We start from the raw sequence: 18,177 nt of genomic DNA on the forward strand, positions 1-18,177 counted from the left end.
TCTAGTGATGTGGTAGAGTCTCTCTCTTGATCATGCAAGTTATGCAACGACAAACATGATCAGCCCTTGGATGGGTGACCACTACAATATATATGTAACTGTATGGCTGGTTTAGGACAGGCGGAAGAGATTTTTTAAAATTCGTTTCAACAAAAGTTATTTCGTTCCCCACAAATTAAAATTCCTTTCCACGGAATTAATTTCGTTCCAACAAAACAAAATTCGTTCCTATGAAATAAACTTCTCTCCATATTCGACTACTAATTGTAAAATTCCATAACATTATACAACTAGTCGAAATAAAAAAAAACCAAACCTCCTGCAGTTTGCTTCATAATACTGTATATTACTTAATCTCTATACCAGTAAATGAACTTGCATACAGTTTGTGACCTCGTACTTTTCTGCCTTTTTAGCAGAGAGTGACGAATGTTCTATGCCTTTTCTCTATTTTAAAATTTATTGCTTCTTTTTCGTGCTTTAATTTAAGTTCACCAGGTGCAGCCCCAATATTTTAGACACACATATTTTATGTACATGCATTAAAGAATCTTGAAATAAAAGAATCCCCCCCCTTCTTATTTCCAGTTGTTTTCTTCATAAGAAATTGAAGCTTCATTTTTTTTTTTAAAGATTCTTGATCGTTAAACATTGGGGTCATTGAAAGTGCATGGAAGGCCATGAATGTCCAGGTACTCATTACACTCGATCCAAAATAAAAGCTAGGACAGTCACAAATGTATATATTAAAAAAACAAAACAAAACAAAAACCAAAAAAAAAAAAACGCGCGCGCACGCGCGCGTATGTGTGTGAAATAAAGTTACTAAATTTGCGACAGATTTATTGTGTAATTGCAAGACAACGGTTGTTAACAATGGCGGATCAAGAGAGGGTCACAGGAGTTGCCTCCACCCCCTTTGGTTAAATATTTTACACAAAAATTTTCATTATTTAAAAATCAATCCCTCTTCTGAGCGGAATGATACAAACATGCGTCGCAACCCCCTTTGAAAATTTAGGTTGGGTACCCCCCTCCCCCATGACACCGATAAAGGAATTTTATTTACCCGCAGGTATTCGAAGTTAATGTAAATATAGAACCTGCTCTAAATTTTAAAAAAAATCGTGGAAACGAATTTTATTTTGAGGGAACGAAATTTATTTCGTGGGAACGAATTTTATTTCGAGGGAACGGATTTTATTTCGAATAAACGAATTCTATGTCTTAGGAACGATGTTTAAAAAAAAAAAATGTTTTTTGTTTAGAATAGAAAATCTCGTCCACCTGTCCTAAACCACACACCGTGGTATTCGGCATATATCCAATATTGCTCTATTAAAATGGAGTCTGCAATGCATGCTTGACAGCTTGGTGACTGTGATTGATAAAATACTATTGGATGACTAAAAAAGAAGCAGTAAACTGGAAAATTATCTGTTTTGAATGCTTCATGAAATATTTATATGATCCGTTGAATTTCAATACCAGCGTTAATGCGGATAATTTCGGAATGACTATATTTCTTATCATTCTTTATGTTTTTGTCATTGACCCTGATTTATATATAAAAAGACTTTTGGATAAACATATTTACTGTCTCTATAGCATTGTCGAGCATATGGGAATATAGGAGAGAGAGATAGAGAGAGAGAGAGAGAGAGAGAGAGAGAGAGAGAGAGAGAGAGAGAGAGAGAGAGAGAGAGAGAGATTTCTTTTCCAACGAGTGAAAGTACAAGATGTAATTTGCTTCAGGGTTTCCTCAGACAATCAATAAATAATTACAAGATTCCGTTTTCTCATTTAAAACTCATTAGTTCTTAATTTATTTTTCAATGAACCTTACTACGAAGTGTGATGGAATTTGCCTCAAGCAGACTTCCAGGATACGAGAACGTCTGTCTGCTAGCGGTAACATACACCATATGTAATAATCTATCAGATTACGCAGGACATCTTAGATGTGTTGTAAACAAATCGTCCAACCAATTGTATGTTGTCTAGTTCTCTTCTTAATTCACCACCGCATACGTTCGTGGTTACGAGAGTTTCATCGTAAAGACACGCGTAGTACTGTATCAATAATCTATACGCACAGATTTATATAAATTTATTTATTTTTATCTTATTTTCAAAGGTGATCACCATCTTTTGATGATCGCATGTTATCGACTTCCTTCGATAGCGTGCATCAGAACACCTTTTGCATTATTAGACTTCATAAATGATATTTAGACAAGTCTCATGTAAAAATATACCATGTATACAGGTACTACACTAATTGTTTAAAAAGTGATTAGGCAATACTCGGCATGCTTTTAGAACTAAAAGCTAATATATATAGTGTTCGTTAATTTACTTTTGCATGATTGTTAAGGGTCTTAATTTGGAAAATATCTTGTTCGTCCACATCCACGATTTTCACATCAACCAATGGCTTCAATTATAACCCCCTCCCAATCCACACACACTTTGAAATGCATTATCCTAGATCCGCCCTGAAATTTTTTTTTAGTGCCACGCTAACAGTCATTCGCTGCCGTGAAGAGAAACACCTTTTTATCGATTGTTGAGTATTCTTGTATACTGCTGTTCGTCTGAAAACAGTTAATGAGAAACAATACTCGTGGCATCGCACAACAAAAGAAATATACCTGATTAAATATAGCAGGTGGATAATGTGAAAGTAGAATATGTTTGCTTCCTTGTTTACGAATACTTTACCGCTAGAGGGCAGTGCATAAATTATTACCCATAATTCCTCCTGTGTATTGCAGAAGTTGTGTGTTTGGTAGCAGGTCGGTGTACATAAAGAAAATCTCGATGTAATTTGAAATGGCTATGCACCGTTCCCCCCTTTCCGCGAGAAGGGGGTCGAAAAATGATTCGCAAAAAGATGACGACGATTCGGAAAATAATGGCTACGTCCAGGTGCTCGTGAAGCCTTTAGAGCAGGGAAACTTGTCGTTGATACTGAACTGGTTAGGAGGAACGGCCAGTCAGATCTCAAATCAGCATCTAGGTGCAGTATACGGATTAATTCTAGCGGTGTCTCTCGTGGCATTATATCAGTTACTTAGATGTGACATAGGATCAGTATTTCACCGACTATGTGGGTTTCTTGTGCCAATGTTTACAATTGTCCAGAGCTTTTTCTGGCTCTCGGTAGGCCTACGGAAAACATGGAGTTGCACCAGCGTGTATCTCCTCTTTGCATCCTGTTTTGTGGGGGAGTCCATAGCGCAAATTTTCATTCAGTCCTGGAGTGAGGGAGAAAGTCCCTCCTTAAGAGCTGGGGGTGAGGGGGTGGGTACTTACAGTCAAATCACCCAGCCTCTAGTAGTCTTTGTAGTTCTCTTTGCTGTTTGTTCGGCAAGCGTGTTCTCAACATTGGAAACTCAGCACAGTGTGGTGGTAATTTTTTTGGTCAGCTTCACCCGATTTTTAGCCTGTTCCACATTGGGGGACATTCCTCAAAGTCTCAGGCCATACCTTTCATATGTTTGTGGGCTCACAGGAATATTCATATCAAAATATATGGAAACAGTTTTTAAACATCCAATAAATAATTTTATGACCCAAGATGGAAAAATTCCAGCATACAAGAGGCGCTCTAGCTCCAGTTCCCAGGGAGGATTTCCAGGAAGGTCAACGGCCAATCACACGCGGGATAGGAGGGTCTCCCTGCCTGCTCTGGGAAAATCACAGGTAAGCTTAAAGCGTCAAAACTTTTTTCATGCAAACATGTGAATCACTTGCACAACATACCAGAATGCATTATTGAGTTTACACTGCTGAATTCTTGATGTCGGCCACCAACATTTATGTACTAAAGAGAAGGCCCAAATTGCATGCTCAAAAATGCGAACGCCTCTCCTGTGCAAATTATAAAATCAATCAATGGTGGTCTTTATTAATGTGCTATTTAATGGACAGATATTAGACCCCGTAATATAAAGAGATTCTGTGTATAGATTTCCTTTGAGGATGAATATCAATGTAAAAGGTGACTGCATTTATCATCCCAGTTATCTTTTACTGAAGAAATATGCACTGCATCATTTTATTCATGAATGATGGTTTTTAATTTCAGTTTTAAATTTTGCATGATGGTAACATTTAGTATTTTGTCATTTCTGAGACATCTGCACTTATGATGTGCGTGTCTACACTCTACATGTTTTTTTACAAGCTCAATCTTTAACATAATTTTGTTGGCCTACAGTCAGTCAGTCATGTATAACTCATTGGTGGTTTGAACATGTTGAATGAAACATGGAGTATGTTTAGATATTTCCTGTTCAGTTGTAAAGAGGCGTAATCCCATTAGTGAGAGGTATCTCTGTGTTGTGTTTTAAATGCATTTATACAAACCTGTCGACCCCACAAATCCAAAGAATAACTTGACTTGTAATTAATTTGGTATGTGAACATCAACTTTGATGAATGCTTTTCTATTTCTAGCAATCAGATATATTTATATACCTGTTTTATTGTGCAATGTCAAGGATGCATGGGACGTTTTGTGGAACTAAATGGGGTGACAGATTGCATCAGTATATAAAAAAAGGCAAACATTCTGAAGTATAAATAAATTTATTATTATTTTCATAAATTTTGTTGTTTTTGAGCTTGGTTATTTTTGTAGATCTATCTGTTTTCCTCTAAATATGTTGTGTGGCTTCATGTTGGCAAGGTTTTCATTACAAATTATTTTATCAATATTTGCATAGGAACATTCACCTTTCAGTAAAAAATAAAACATACACTATATCTAATTCCTTTTAAATGTATTTTGTAGCTTAAATTTGAATTAATGAGCCATTACGAAGGTGTCGTAATCCGGTGTTACATCAAAATAAATCAAAGTTGAAACCGCACGTGTAGTATGCATAAAAAATGAAACCACAATTTATGTAAACCAGCACGGGCCTACAACTTATGCTGTGGCTTGCTCTGTCAAATGTTCTCATTGGAGAACTTAAAGGAAAACAATTTAAATGTATGTATACATGTACATGATCTTATAAGATTAAGAAAAAAATAATAGATTTGCCTGAAAATTTTCATATTTTTTTGGTCAAATCAGATGGAAGAATAAAACAAAAATGAACACAAACATGTCTTAATGAATTTGAAATTTTCATCTGGCTGTAAACATTTTCAAAGTATCCCCAAAGTGTCGAAGCAAACATGTTGGTTCACAGATTAACAGAAATTCTGTTCCATTGACTGTATTATATACAAAATTAACCCTGATTTTATAATCTGATCCAAAGAAGTTGACGTCGTGCATTTGTTTTAGCAGTTTAAAGGACTCATAGGTTTGCCAATGTATTATCTGGCCATGGTTCAGAGGTGCTTCATAGTATTTTGTCACCACAAGAACAGTGCAAGGTTCAGATATCGGTAGAAATATTTGTGATTCTCTGCAGGTGTTCGATGGATCTTTTAATGTCTTGTAGACCCCATTTCCTAATTACCTGGTGGTGTAGATATATGTATAATTAAACTTTGCATATAAGTATGTGCCAATCAGTTCTGTATACATATTCTTGTCAGTCAGTGGTCCTGAGCTAATTGTTCAAAAGGTGTATTGTGATAGTTGATCAACAGTCATAACACTGAGAATACATCACCCACCCATCCCCACCCCCCCATCCCCAGTAACACAATGTCTACACATCAGTTTTCTCTGAATCACCATATTGTCAATGCCTAAATAGTTTTTCATGTAATGGTTTTTAAATTTTCCAGTCAACAAACAATTGAGATCAATTGAAAAGCATCCATTTCCTTCACAGAAACAGATAAGAATCTACCATAAAGTTGACATTTTGTTTGGGTGTAATGATGTGACATTCAATTGTGATGCAAATGTAAACAATTAATGCTGCACTTTTTTCTCCATTAGCCATAAATTTCTCCCCTTTTCGGTGGGCTGAGTGTGATTTATCAGGCAGGCCTAGCAGGATATGAAGACCCTATCTGCAATCCGTTGACTTAGCTGGTGGATTGTGTTGACTTTTGACACCTACTGTGATGCAAGGTGCCATTATAAACTGTTGAAATAAATTAAGACAGACCTTAGGTAGTTCACCTGTAGTGTACTGCCTGTTTATTGCAGATTCAAGCCTTTGGTGATAAAGGTGCTTGATACTCATTAGATGAACTGCCTATTGCTTCTCCATGATTGCCACAGCTCAATATTTGCCCATTCAAGTTCGAACCAAATAAGGTTGTTGTCATTTGTATGATATAAACACCATACATATTGCCATCAATGCTGCATCTCCCTCAATTGCCCCCAGCAATATCCATAGTACAAAGGGCTGTGTTCAATAACTGAGGGGGGGGGGGGGGGGGGGGAACTGCTACCATACTCTAAAAGAAGTAATGCATGAAGGAGACTGGGAGTTATAGAATATTCCCAATGTACAATGATTTAACTTGTAGATAGGAAAGAGAAAGACAGGGGAAGCAGCTTTTGGGTGATTTTTTAAGGTATTAGAAATAGATCCTGATTGTGCTGAGAAAGTAATTTTTTGAAATCATGATTACAATCATTATCAAATACCACATAGACTGCACTAATGAGCTTTATGGCTGCCCGATTCTGTCTCATTAAACATTGATGACCTCTTGACCGCCTTTGAGGATGAGATAGGTAGCTTAGCCCTTCATCTTACTTCACAGGTACTTCAACACCTTTCAAGTTGAGAGCTATTACTACTATCTTTATTTACTATATTGTCTAAGGTAAGCATAGACACACAAAACAAACATGCCTCTGGCAGATGAACATTGTAAATTCCATTTATTGCAACCTATATATATTTGTAAATATTTTGATAGTTTTCCAACCCTTTTTAATTCATGTAGATTGTGAAGGAGTGTGAGGACATTGTTGCTGGGGCATTTTATTTATTTCCTTGTTGTTTTTTTTAATTAAAAAAAAAAACCCGCTGCATGGAAATGTTTGCAATGGCAATTAAATCAACTTAAAGGTGAAGATTATTTGAATTTTTGATTTGCTAGGTTCTTTGAAAAAAATTCCCTATAGATCTATTTTTCATACAGAAATCATCTTTTTTCAGAGGCTTTCCATAGATTTGATGACATAACTTGCTGCTTGCATAAAGTTTCTTCTAAAATTTGTCCAAACATCCTTTAATTATCTGTACCACCTGTTGATTCCATTGCCTATAGCTAGCAAGTGGGTGTTTTGGTCTGTTTGTGACTTGGTAACTGCATACAGGTCCTAGCTTCCTCTCAGAAGAACAATTTGACAAACTGAGCATAAAATAGAACTTATTTAATGCATATAGGCTGTGAATACTTTATACCATGTCAGGTCCTGGCGGATCTGTTTTATTGTTTTAAAAAGTCTAGTATCATCAGTGTCTTGTCCCCGTGAATTAGGTCATCCATGGTGCATTAACAATTGAACATGGAGAGAAGGAAGGCCTCTACCAAAATTGTAAATGTCATGATCCCCAGGGTAGAGGTTCTGACTCCAAGGCGAGGCATGGTATATAGTGTAATGTGTAAAACATTTATAGATGATATAGACCTTCTTTATTGCTGTTGATATAAATGGAAACTAAATGGATATTTAGAAGGAGCAGGTAGCCCTAGCTTTATCAAATTTGTAAATTTCAGGATTCCAGGGGTAGGGTTTTTGGTTTTATAATTGGGGGGAGGGGGGCAAAAATAGTTTTTGATTTGTCCATCTGTTAGTCTATCTGCAAAAACTTTAACCTTTTGCTATAGCCTTTGAATGAATGGAGTTAGCAAGGACTTTCATATTTATTGTTAGTAATATTGATATTGAAGCATCCAGATGTGTACATTTAAGTTTCAAGTCATTACCCTATGGGGTAAGGTGGGGTCATATTATATGGGGTCCAAACTTTTTGAGGGAATAAAGAGGGAAAATTATCTTCTGAAGAACTGCAGGTCCAAGGTGACTCAGGTGAGCATTGTGGACCATCACCATGTGCCTCTTGTGAACATGTATTTATAAACAGACCCCTGTGTAATCGTAAAATAAGACACTGACATGATTCAATTTTTATTTGAAAACAGAATGATCACGTATAGGGAAAAAAGAAAGGATATAGTGTGAAGGGAAAGTTATTGATCTATAATATAGAATGAAGTTTTACAGAAGATTGTTGGTATTAAAAGAAGAAGAAAAAATCTGCCCCCCCCCCCCTTTGGTATTATTGGTATATATATATCTAGCTATACATGTACTATAATTCTTTATTTGTGACTATAGAAGAATGTTTTTGGGAAAAGGGTTTGTGAGAAATGTTTCTAGACAAATGTCATTTTTTTTTCTACAGGAGTGCATTTAATACAATGCAAGTAATAAATATCAAATACAATTTGGAGGAAACACTGTTGCTTGTAATGGATCGATCCTAAAATTAAACCTTAATTAATACCAATTTATGCAAATCTACATGGTACAAAAAATCAATGTTGTATACTTTAAATAAATCTTCTCTGAGTTACCTTCTTAAATGAAACAGAATGCATATAAGGATTAAGTACAAGATTAATTTTCAAAAGAGGTATAAATACAAGAAAGGAATTGCTTATTGTCCATGGCATGCTTACCCTCTGGCAAGCTAACCCCCAGAGGAATAAATCGGAAACTTCTAGTCAGTAGATATTTTGAGTTCAAACAAATTTGCTGTAGCCCAAAAGAGCCAAACCCCAAAACAGGAAGGAAATCAAAGACTATGAAATTCATATGAAAAATTACCAGATATGTGTTTATTGACAGTTAAGATTGAAAAAGTTGTATAGGGTCAGAGCACAACTTCCGTTGATTTGCAGACCATGTTGTAGGCCCTATGGTAGAGAGCTTTGCTGATCAACCCAATCCATTATGCTGATAGCTATAGCCCAAAAATCAATTCTGATAAACTGCCCAGGAAATTCACATCAGCTGGATTTCAGTCCACTTTGCATCAGGTTTCAAAGAGTTTGAGGGTTGTATGTATTTTAAGGTGAAATGAAATAGTTTGTGGACCAAGATTCATTGTAGCCAGAACTCATTAATAGTTAAAAGCTCTGTTGTTGTGATGTCAAGTATGTATAGTGTTTCATCCAAATTGAGTCTGCTTTGAATGATATTAGAAAAATGGAAATCAAGTGATTTTTGCATTGACTTTAATTTGTTTTTATGTTTGATTCTCTCTGCATTGACATGAAAAATTCTACATGCTGTATCTGAGCTTCAAGTGTTATCAAAGTTGTATTGTGAACAAAACACAAGTTTTTGAGATGTACGTACACATCTCAAAGTCATTTCCCTGTGTAGACTTCTTGTGAAAACAATTTGTAAATTGCACGAGATTGCTTAACTAGCAATGTAAGGGTCCCGGGTTCGATAACAAATTGTTCCAAAGATTTTTCTCTTATTCTTTGCTACAGTATGTATAATATCCATTTATACAAATTTTACTAGTAATACATAAGAGCTGACTATATATACACTTTTACTTGCAACAATCAGGAACTGTCAAAATATGTTAACTCTAAAACCAACATGGTATTATACCCCAAGATATTTTGTAGAAACGAGATACTAAACGATCAAGTAAATTATACGTAAAATGTCATGAAAAATTATATATTTAAACACTGAAATTGTTTGAAACACAAACTTAAAAGTACTTACATGAATGCAAGTTAATCAATATTCATTTAGTACAGAAGTAATGGGCAAATCCAGGATTTCAGTGTAAAGGGTGTGGAAGATATCTAAGAGGCAGGGAGTCGTGATTCCACCTTCGGGCACTCAATGGGTCCAGCAGGGCAAGCCCTGGTCTGAGCCCAAGGGGGCTTGTCCTAAGGGACAAAGCCCCTAGATGCTCCCATGTTTTACTGTATGAAATGTGGTGTTGTTCTACTCCTCGTTGAGAATATTTTCACTCGTTGAGATGTCTCGTGAGTTGTAGGTGAAGTTCCACAAGTTCGCACTCAGGGGTCTAGCAGTGAGGATTCTTTAATGTGCCAATGCTTGACCTCTGTTTTAAGGTCATTATCTGAAAGACTTATGATTCTTACTTCTAGTATTTTGGTGAAAGAGCAAACACAACTTATGTTTACGTCTTAGGTTTGACTCAGTGATATCGAGTCACATGATAGTGACAATTAATTATGAGTGTGACTTTAAACTCACAACTTTTTAATACACATTGATAGTGTTTTAAACTCGCCTCATTGAAATAGTCACTTGTAAAGGTATATCATAAACAAGAAAATATGTATGTTTATTAATTAATTATAGTCAGTTAATTGCTAGTGGATGAGACCCCGAAGGTTCCATTGATTAAAATCATTTATTTCAAACACCAATTGACTGACATATATACATCATACATGGATTTTTAGCCTTGGGGAGTCGGCTAGTGAGTTTTAATGAAGACTGCCACTTTGTGTATGTTTGAATTTATCATGTTCATCTTTCATCAATATTAATGTGTTCTCTGAACTCCCTCAATATATATGTTCTAGTACTTTTAAGATCTTTTGAGGCTCATCTGTGGGGCAAGGGTTAATCCTTCAGTGCATGGGTTCCAGGTTCATTCAAGCTTACATTATTATACCCCCCCCCCGCAACAAGTTGTGGGGGGGGGGGGGGGGGTGGGGGGGTATACTGGAATCGGGTTGTCCGTCCGTCCGTCTGTAGACACAATGGTTTCCGGGCTCTAAAGCATTATCCTTTCCACCTACTGTCACCATATCATATATATGGACTACCCATGGGATGAAGATGTTCCCTATCGATTTTGGGGTCGAAAGGTCAAAGGTCAAGCGCACTGGACATCGAAGTAGCAATATGGTTTCCGGGCTCTAAAGCGTTATCCTTTCCACCTACCGTCACCATATCATACATATGGACTACCCATGGGATGAAGATGTTCCCTATCGATTTTGGGGTCCAAAGGTCAAACGCACTGGACATCGAAGTAGCAATATGGTTTCTGGGCTCTAAAACGTTATCCTTTCCACCTACCATCACCATATCATGTATATGGACTACCCATGGGATGAAGATGTTCCCTATCGATTTTGGGGTCAAAAGGTCAAAGATCAAGCGCACTGGACATCGAAGTAACAATATGGTTTCCGGGCTCTAAAGCGTTATCCTTTCCACCTACCATCACCATATCATGCATATGGACTACCCATGGGATGAAGATGTTCCCTATCGATTTTGGGGTCAAAAGGTCAAAGGTCAAGCGCACTGGATATCGAAGTAGCAATATGGTTTCCAGGCTCTAAAGCGTTATCCTTTCCACCTACCGTCACCATATCATACATATGGACTACCCATGGGATGAAGATGTTCCCTATCGATTTTGGAGTCAAAAGGTCAAAGGTCAAGCGCACTGGACATCGAAGTAGCAATATGGTTTCCATAAATTCTTTAATGGCTTTTTTCATCGCATGGAGATGCTGTGTTCCTAGATACCTTTTGGATCATAATACTGAAGTTTTACCTATTACCAACACCCTTTGGGAGATTGGGGTAAGCGGGGGGTATTCTTAGTGAGCATTGCTCACAGTACCTCTTGTTCACTACTGCTGTAAAAATCAAACTTTGCCTGTAAAAATATTGCAGCTGTGCATATAAAAATATTGGAAAAAGTACATTGTCAAACCCACCCTACCTACCATTAATTGCTACATGATTACATGTTGATCTACAAAATTGTTAAGCAGTACGTGTCTCTTAACGTGCAAAATATTTAACATTTTTAATGTCAGTCTACTGGACAGGTATATATCTTGAGTATAATGTAACTATATATATTGCGTCATATTTGTCAGAAAATATTTTGTGATATATCACAAATTAAAGCATATTTCCTGACATTTTTGTACATGCCAAAAACATGTTTTGATTTCAGCATTTTACTTTTAATGAGGAATATTCAGAACTTTTCAAATACCCCTCACATATGTCTTTTATACAATTTTAGAATATTTCCCTGATGTCCAAGATTAATTTGTGATTTTCTAATGCTAATTTAATATATACTCAATCTGTTCATGTATATCGGACATTTTTAAAAAGGTGGCAATATATACATTTTCTTTATAGTTATTGATTAAATAATTAAGTTATTAAGTGGGAATTATTACAGTTTTTCTACTTTGAACCCATGATAGAGTAATGTGAGGTCACAAGAGGGTGGAGTTACCTAAAAGAATCAATGCTAACAGTTTTGATTGAATGTTTCCAGGCCACATCAGCAGTTACTACTCATGGTCAGCAAAATAATTTGTTCCCTATGAATCCAATTACATGTATCATTATGTCAAACCTCTTTACTCTGTGGTGTCCGAGTAGTGTAATGGTTAAAACAATCCCTTCTCACCGCTGCAACCCAAGTTCAATTCCCAGAATCGGCAATGGTTGTATATAAGAAGGTATATTGTTACTATCGCCCATTCGGACATATGGGTTTCCTCTGGGTACCCCACTTTCCCCCCAACATGCAATCATGCCAAAATCCAAGCTGACAAGAAGCATTAAGTTGTAGAACTTGTTTGTTATAATCGTAAAATAAATAAAATTTAAACTTTTCTGTTGGGGAAAACATTCCTCTTTTCAAGGTAACGTGCAGGCATCGCAAAATAACCTATTATGCCATTAAATACTGATATTTAGCATCATATAAAGATTTGCCATTTACTAATGTGACCTTCATATAACCTTGAATAGTAATCTCAAGGTCAGATTACTAGGAAAATTTGTCCATGCCATTGATATCATTGCAACTGTAATACACCTAGGATTCTGATGGTTCATTTTAGGACAATGTGCAATTTAGGTACCATTGTTTCATCTCAAGATCATTGTTTAGGGGTGCAACGATACGCTTGCCTCACGATATGATACGTATCATGATACAGATCACGATACAGACCTGACGATACAATATCATGATACTTTTAAGATACGATGAATAACAAATGAACAATTACACTACTTTTGGTATCATTTAATTGCACCTAACTCACAATCACAACTGCATGCTTTCTTTAAGAAGATCAAAATACCAATATAAACTACCATTTTCCATTGCAAGGAATCCAAAATGTTCCTGTATTGGATATTATGGGTTGTTAAAGGAAGAAATAATTCAGCGGCCCAGGTTTTCCATTACTGGAAGCCATTTTTTACTACATGATTTTAAAGCCAAATCGGATGGTTCAAATTAATCCGGACCGAGAATATCGAGCCACGATATAGTGTAAATTATCATGAATATAACCATAGCATGATATTACCATGATATACCATCTCATGATTAATCGATTAATTGTTGCACCCTTATCATTGTTTTAACCTTCTTGCAGATCGAGGGTTGATCGAGTGGTAATCAATTTCATGTGATATTTCTGCTCAATACAGCATATATATACTTTGCAGTAAATTACATTTTTGGGAAACAAAATTCAGTTTGTTGAGAAAATTTTGACATTTTTTGTATGTATATTTATTGAAAACCGGTGGATTCTTTCCAGTCCTGATGTCAGAAAATCAATACTGTACGTCTGAAGCATTGTAATTTGGCTTTCCATGGTGTATGAATATCTTAACAAGTTCTGTAAACAGTGTCCAGTCATCTCAATGTGTAAATGATCAAAGAAATGTGCATGGTTATTGTTTAAATACACAGATAATATTTTGTCTCTTACATTGCACTTTTGTGACTTTTCGTACACTGTCACAGACTTGACATGATATAGATTTGAACAATTGATTTACAATAGATACACAAGTCGTGTAAAGTTAATGTACATATGTGTAGGAAAATTCATTCATTATAATGTATATATATGGACTAATTTTTTCATTCTCGAAAGCTCTTTGCACAAAATTCGCCAAACAGACAAGCAGGAGTGTGTTGCGTCGTCTACTGTATATGTGTCAGGATAAATTGTATATTTTACATACATATATAGCTTTAATTTAAGGTCCTGGTCCTCATAAATATTAATGAACTTTGGATATTCATCTGAATCTTTGACACGCTTTACATGAAACAAAAATTATAATTTACGTAGGCTTTGAAACTACATTGATGATGATTGATGAAAATTAGAGAAAAACGGAAGGCTGAGAACAATTAGCCAAGAAACTCTGAATGGACCTTCAAAGTGCTATAAAGGGAAAAATGGCTGTGATCCTTTCATCAGTCATGGAAAGTTAGTGAATGCATAATGTACTATCCAGACGTCTAACATTACAAATGTTGGGACTGACCAAATTGATAACCCCTGATTTTCAAGCAATTTTAGGTACATGTTTACCTGAACTATGACCCAAAGGCAGAGTAGACCTGAAACTTGCTGTGCAGATCCCAAAAATGACCTGTTAAAGTCTTTTAGGATCAACAGAAACAGAATAAACACAATTTGTCAAAAATTTGTGTGCAAGCATTCTGAGACATCTACAAGTGTACCTTCCATATATATGTTGTCCAATAGCAGGTCAGTAATGACTTTTAGTTGGGCCAATATTAGTTTTCCAAAGTAATGAGTTTCACCATTGTATGGGGAAATTTAATGAGCTGAACATTGTGGTCCAATTGGACCTGTTGCTGCAAAGTAACAATTTTTTTTAACACTTAATTGTGGATTTGAAGTTAGAAGTTCTTACAGGGTTTGAGGAAACAACAAGTGGATGGAAGGTAGAGGGAGCGGAGCATCTTGTCTAAACACTTAAAGGAACAATTATCAAATGCGCCTGTTATCTGTTAGAAATTAGCATTGTTTCACCTCCTAAGACACAGGTACTTGGGCACCTTGAGTCTCTGAGAATCAGTATGGGAATATTAATAGGTAGGAATCATCATTTGGCAGGATCAGTAGATTTGAGAGGTGATCTTACTTAATTGGGGTTGGAGAAGGGGCATATTGCAATTGGGGAAGGGGAGGGACACTGCTTATTTAAGATTTCTGTGAAAAATCATATTGATATTTAAGCATTGTATGATTTATTGATATATATTATAGGACTTCAGATGGTTGCCATTGATGAACCTGAACTCTTGAGGGGCTTTCATCCATCGACAGCCTCTAGTAGGTCAACTCTGACACATCTTGGGCTTCACCTTTATTCAGAATGTCATAGATTGATGGCATCATTAAGGACATTTCAGACGTTTTTCTAGAAATCTGTAATTAAATGGTAACAAAAGTCTTTTTGATTGAGTGTTCTATTCAATTATGTCTCGTAGTGTCCCTGTTTTCTTCAAAATCATCGGGGAAATGTTCTGAGCTGAAAATGGAATTCCACTTCAGAATGTTAATAACTAGAATTTCTTCTTTAACAGTAAACTCAGCGTTGTCAGGTTTTGATGCAGGGAGAAAAATATTTTGGACACATTGGAGTAGAAAGCGTGTTAATCTTTTTTCTTGTACTGATAATCAGCACGCTCACTACAAATATTATCTCAATGATAACTAGGGGATTTGCATTGTTTTTCAACACTTAGAATTGCTATCAGTTCTCAGTTTTCTTAGACATTCTCCTCTGAAGAGAGGTAGAAGAAGCAATTGACTAAATAATGAGGTTCCACTCTCTCGAGTTCCTTGGTTGCCAGGAAATATGGCTTTCAGAATGAAATGGAGTGTTTATATCCATTCATTTGGTGTTAGAAACGTAGAGGAATCTATAGTCCTGTCTGATTACATCTGGCTTGATTTGAATCCTCATGATGATGTTCATGTTGAATTTTCTGGAATGCCAAATTATTAGTAGAGAACCAAAATCAAAGAACTGAAAGTATTGATCCCAACTGGCCTATTGGGTGTCTTTTTTAAAAGTTGATTTTTGGGTTCTAGAGTAATGCTTTTAAGAAAACAGGAAATTCAACTAGATTAAACAAGATATATTATAATTTTAAGGTCTTAAAATCAATGTTTGACTCATGTACATAGTGTGTGATTTGAACTTTGGATAACCCTTAACGCCATGTGGTTAATTGTTACAACATAATGTCAAACATATTGATGATTTGCATACAAGTGCAAATGTCTCTATAATCATTGTTTTGATGGACATAATGAGCCAAGAAATTTAAAATGATTGAAATTAGACAAAGATAACAAGTGCAAGAAAGGGTACATGTTAGTTTTGTATATTATACATGTGTGAGAACATTCTGTATAGTGCCCTTTTGTATGAAAAGTGACAATATCAAACAGTGATCAATCTCATAAATCCCATGAAGAATACTAAATCAAGAGTAAGGCAAACATGGATCCCAGGACACACCAGAGGAGGGTTCAGGTGCCTAGGAGGAGTAAGCACCCCCTGTTGACTGGTTTCAGCTGCTGTAAGCCCTCTATTTTAATCAGGTAAACAGAGTAATCCGTAGTAAAAATCAATATGCAAAGAACGGCCTAACAAATGGTATCAAACACATCAGACAGCATTCAACCTAACAACAGGTAGTAGTTGCAAATAAGATCATTATAATGATCATAGAGTTTGCGAAATGCTGACTTCAAACGAGATCGACTGTTGAAACCCCTGCAACATCCACTTATTTGTCTGTATAGTTTTAAATTATAAATGAGGAGATTCTTTAGTGTTCTTTTGTGTATATTACACATATCTGTAGATGTTGTTTGTTTTACGTCCTGTCGATTATTTTTCGTTCATATTAAAACATCGCCATCTGTAGGTAAAGTACCACAAATTTAGACCTATGCTTAGCGCTCAGTGGTGTAGCAGTGAGGGTTCTTTAACATGCCAATGCTTGTCGCAACATTTGACCTCTGTTTTTAAGGTTATATACTTCCAGTGATTTTCACTTCTAAATGAAATTTAGAAGGTAAAGATACGAACAATGATCAATCGCTGAGCATTTGGCGAAGGAGCAATCACTACCTATATTTGATTGTCCTAGGTTGATGTGGCCATGACACAAGCAGGACTCGGACTCATGACCTCCTGGTTATGAAGGAAATGCTTTAGTAATGAGCTACCATGACTCCAGGTTCATTGTTTCTATATAAAACATCAGGACTTTGTGTGTAGTATGCATGAGGACATTCAGTTATTGTCCTTTTATTCGGTTATTTATCACACATATTCAGTTCCTTCCACACAAAGTAGAAGAGATTGCAATTGCTTGTATGTACGTGAAATATGTGAAATATCTGAGAGGCAAATCGAAAGAAATCTTAGTAATCTATATACATGTATTAAAATGTCATATGGTAAAATAAACCAATTATGATTGAAAGTTTGATGCAATATGTTCCAGATTTTTGTCAAACTGTTTACAGTTATAGATGTAGAGATTTTGTAGATCTGTATAATGTCAGCTAGTTTTTCCCCCCTACCTGTCACCTTTGTATCAACTTTCACCCCAAAACAGACACATAAAGAATTCAGGGGCAGTGCAGTGGAAAATGATTGGAGAATTGCATTAGGATCAAAAGCAGGCAAAGAGTTTTTTACTTTTTTATATGCCAAGGATATCTGAAAAATCTTTACAAGCCTAATGAAAACTTTAATGTTGGGGCCATTGGCTTATAGATATACATATATTCAATGAGAAATGGCTGTTTTACTTTCTATTTATAATTATAATTTTCATGTATATGGCTTGCGTTATAGTCGCTGTGAGTGCATATGCACATGTGTTTAACTGATTATGGCATTGCTGTGTCATATGAAATACCAGATATATGTATGAAGACTTAGTACATTCTGTCGCGTGGATTTAAATGCAAATAACGTATTAGATATAGTTTCTTTAGGGTCAGTTTAGAACTTGATAACATAGCCCAGATTCAGTGTATAAATATTATTGGTTTAAGACTTTTAAAAATGTTGTTGAACTTCATTAATCATTTCAAATAATATTTTAATTTGAATACTGGGCAAATGATCAAAGGAAGTAGTTCCTTTACAATGTGTATTCTCTTGCGTATTTTGGCATTGGATATAGGTTATGTATAAAGTGTAACAATTGCTCAAACAATTGATTGTTGTCAAAGAAATGACGTATATGGCTTTGTGTGATTGTAATATGTAATGACGACTTCTGAAAAACAAAAAAGTTCAAAGTTCCAGTTAATATCCCACACTATAATGTGATCATGAGTGTACCAAAACACACA

The 18,177-nt window shown here is 35.7% G+C and overlaps 1 protein-coding gene across 8 annotated transcripts in view; it reads left to right on the forward strand.

Annotated features, from left to right (window-relative positions):
• The first annotated feature begins 474 nt into the window (after positions 1-474).
• LOC125675334 (cGMP-inhibited 3',5'-cyclic phosphodiesterase 3A-like) overlaps positions 475-18,177 on the forward strand; it is a 100,079-nt gene continuing 82,376 nt past the window's right edge. For 6 of the 8 annotated variants that reach the window (XM_048912927.2, XM_056160580.1, XM_048912926.2 and 3 more), the window contains exon 1: positions 2,741-3,708. In XM_048912927.2, coding sequence (XP_048768884.2) covers positions 2,836-3,708 — 873 coding nt within the window. In that variant the 5' untranslated portion in view covers positions 2,741-2,835. Of the gene's footprint in view, positions 3,709-18,177 lie in introns of all 8 variants that reach the window. The other 2 variants (XM_048912924.2, XM_048912925.2) reach the window with 1 other exon arrangement.

The sequence above is a fragment of the Ostrea edulis genome, chromosome 3 (assembly GCF_947568905.1).
Source record: "Ostrea edulis chromosome 3, xbOstEdul1.1, whole genome shotgun sequence".
In the NCBI taxonomy this organism is placed as follows: domain Eukaryota; kingdom Metazoa; phylum Mollusca; class Bivalvia; order Ostreida; family Ostreidae; genus Ostrea; species Ostrea edulis.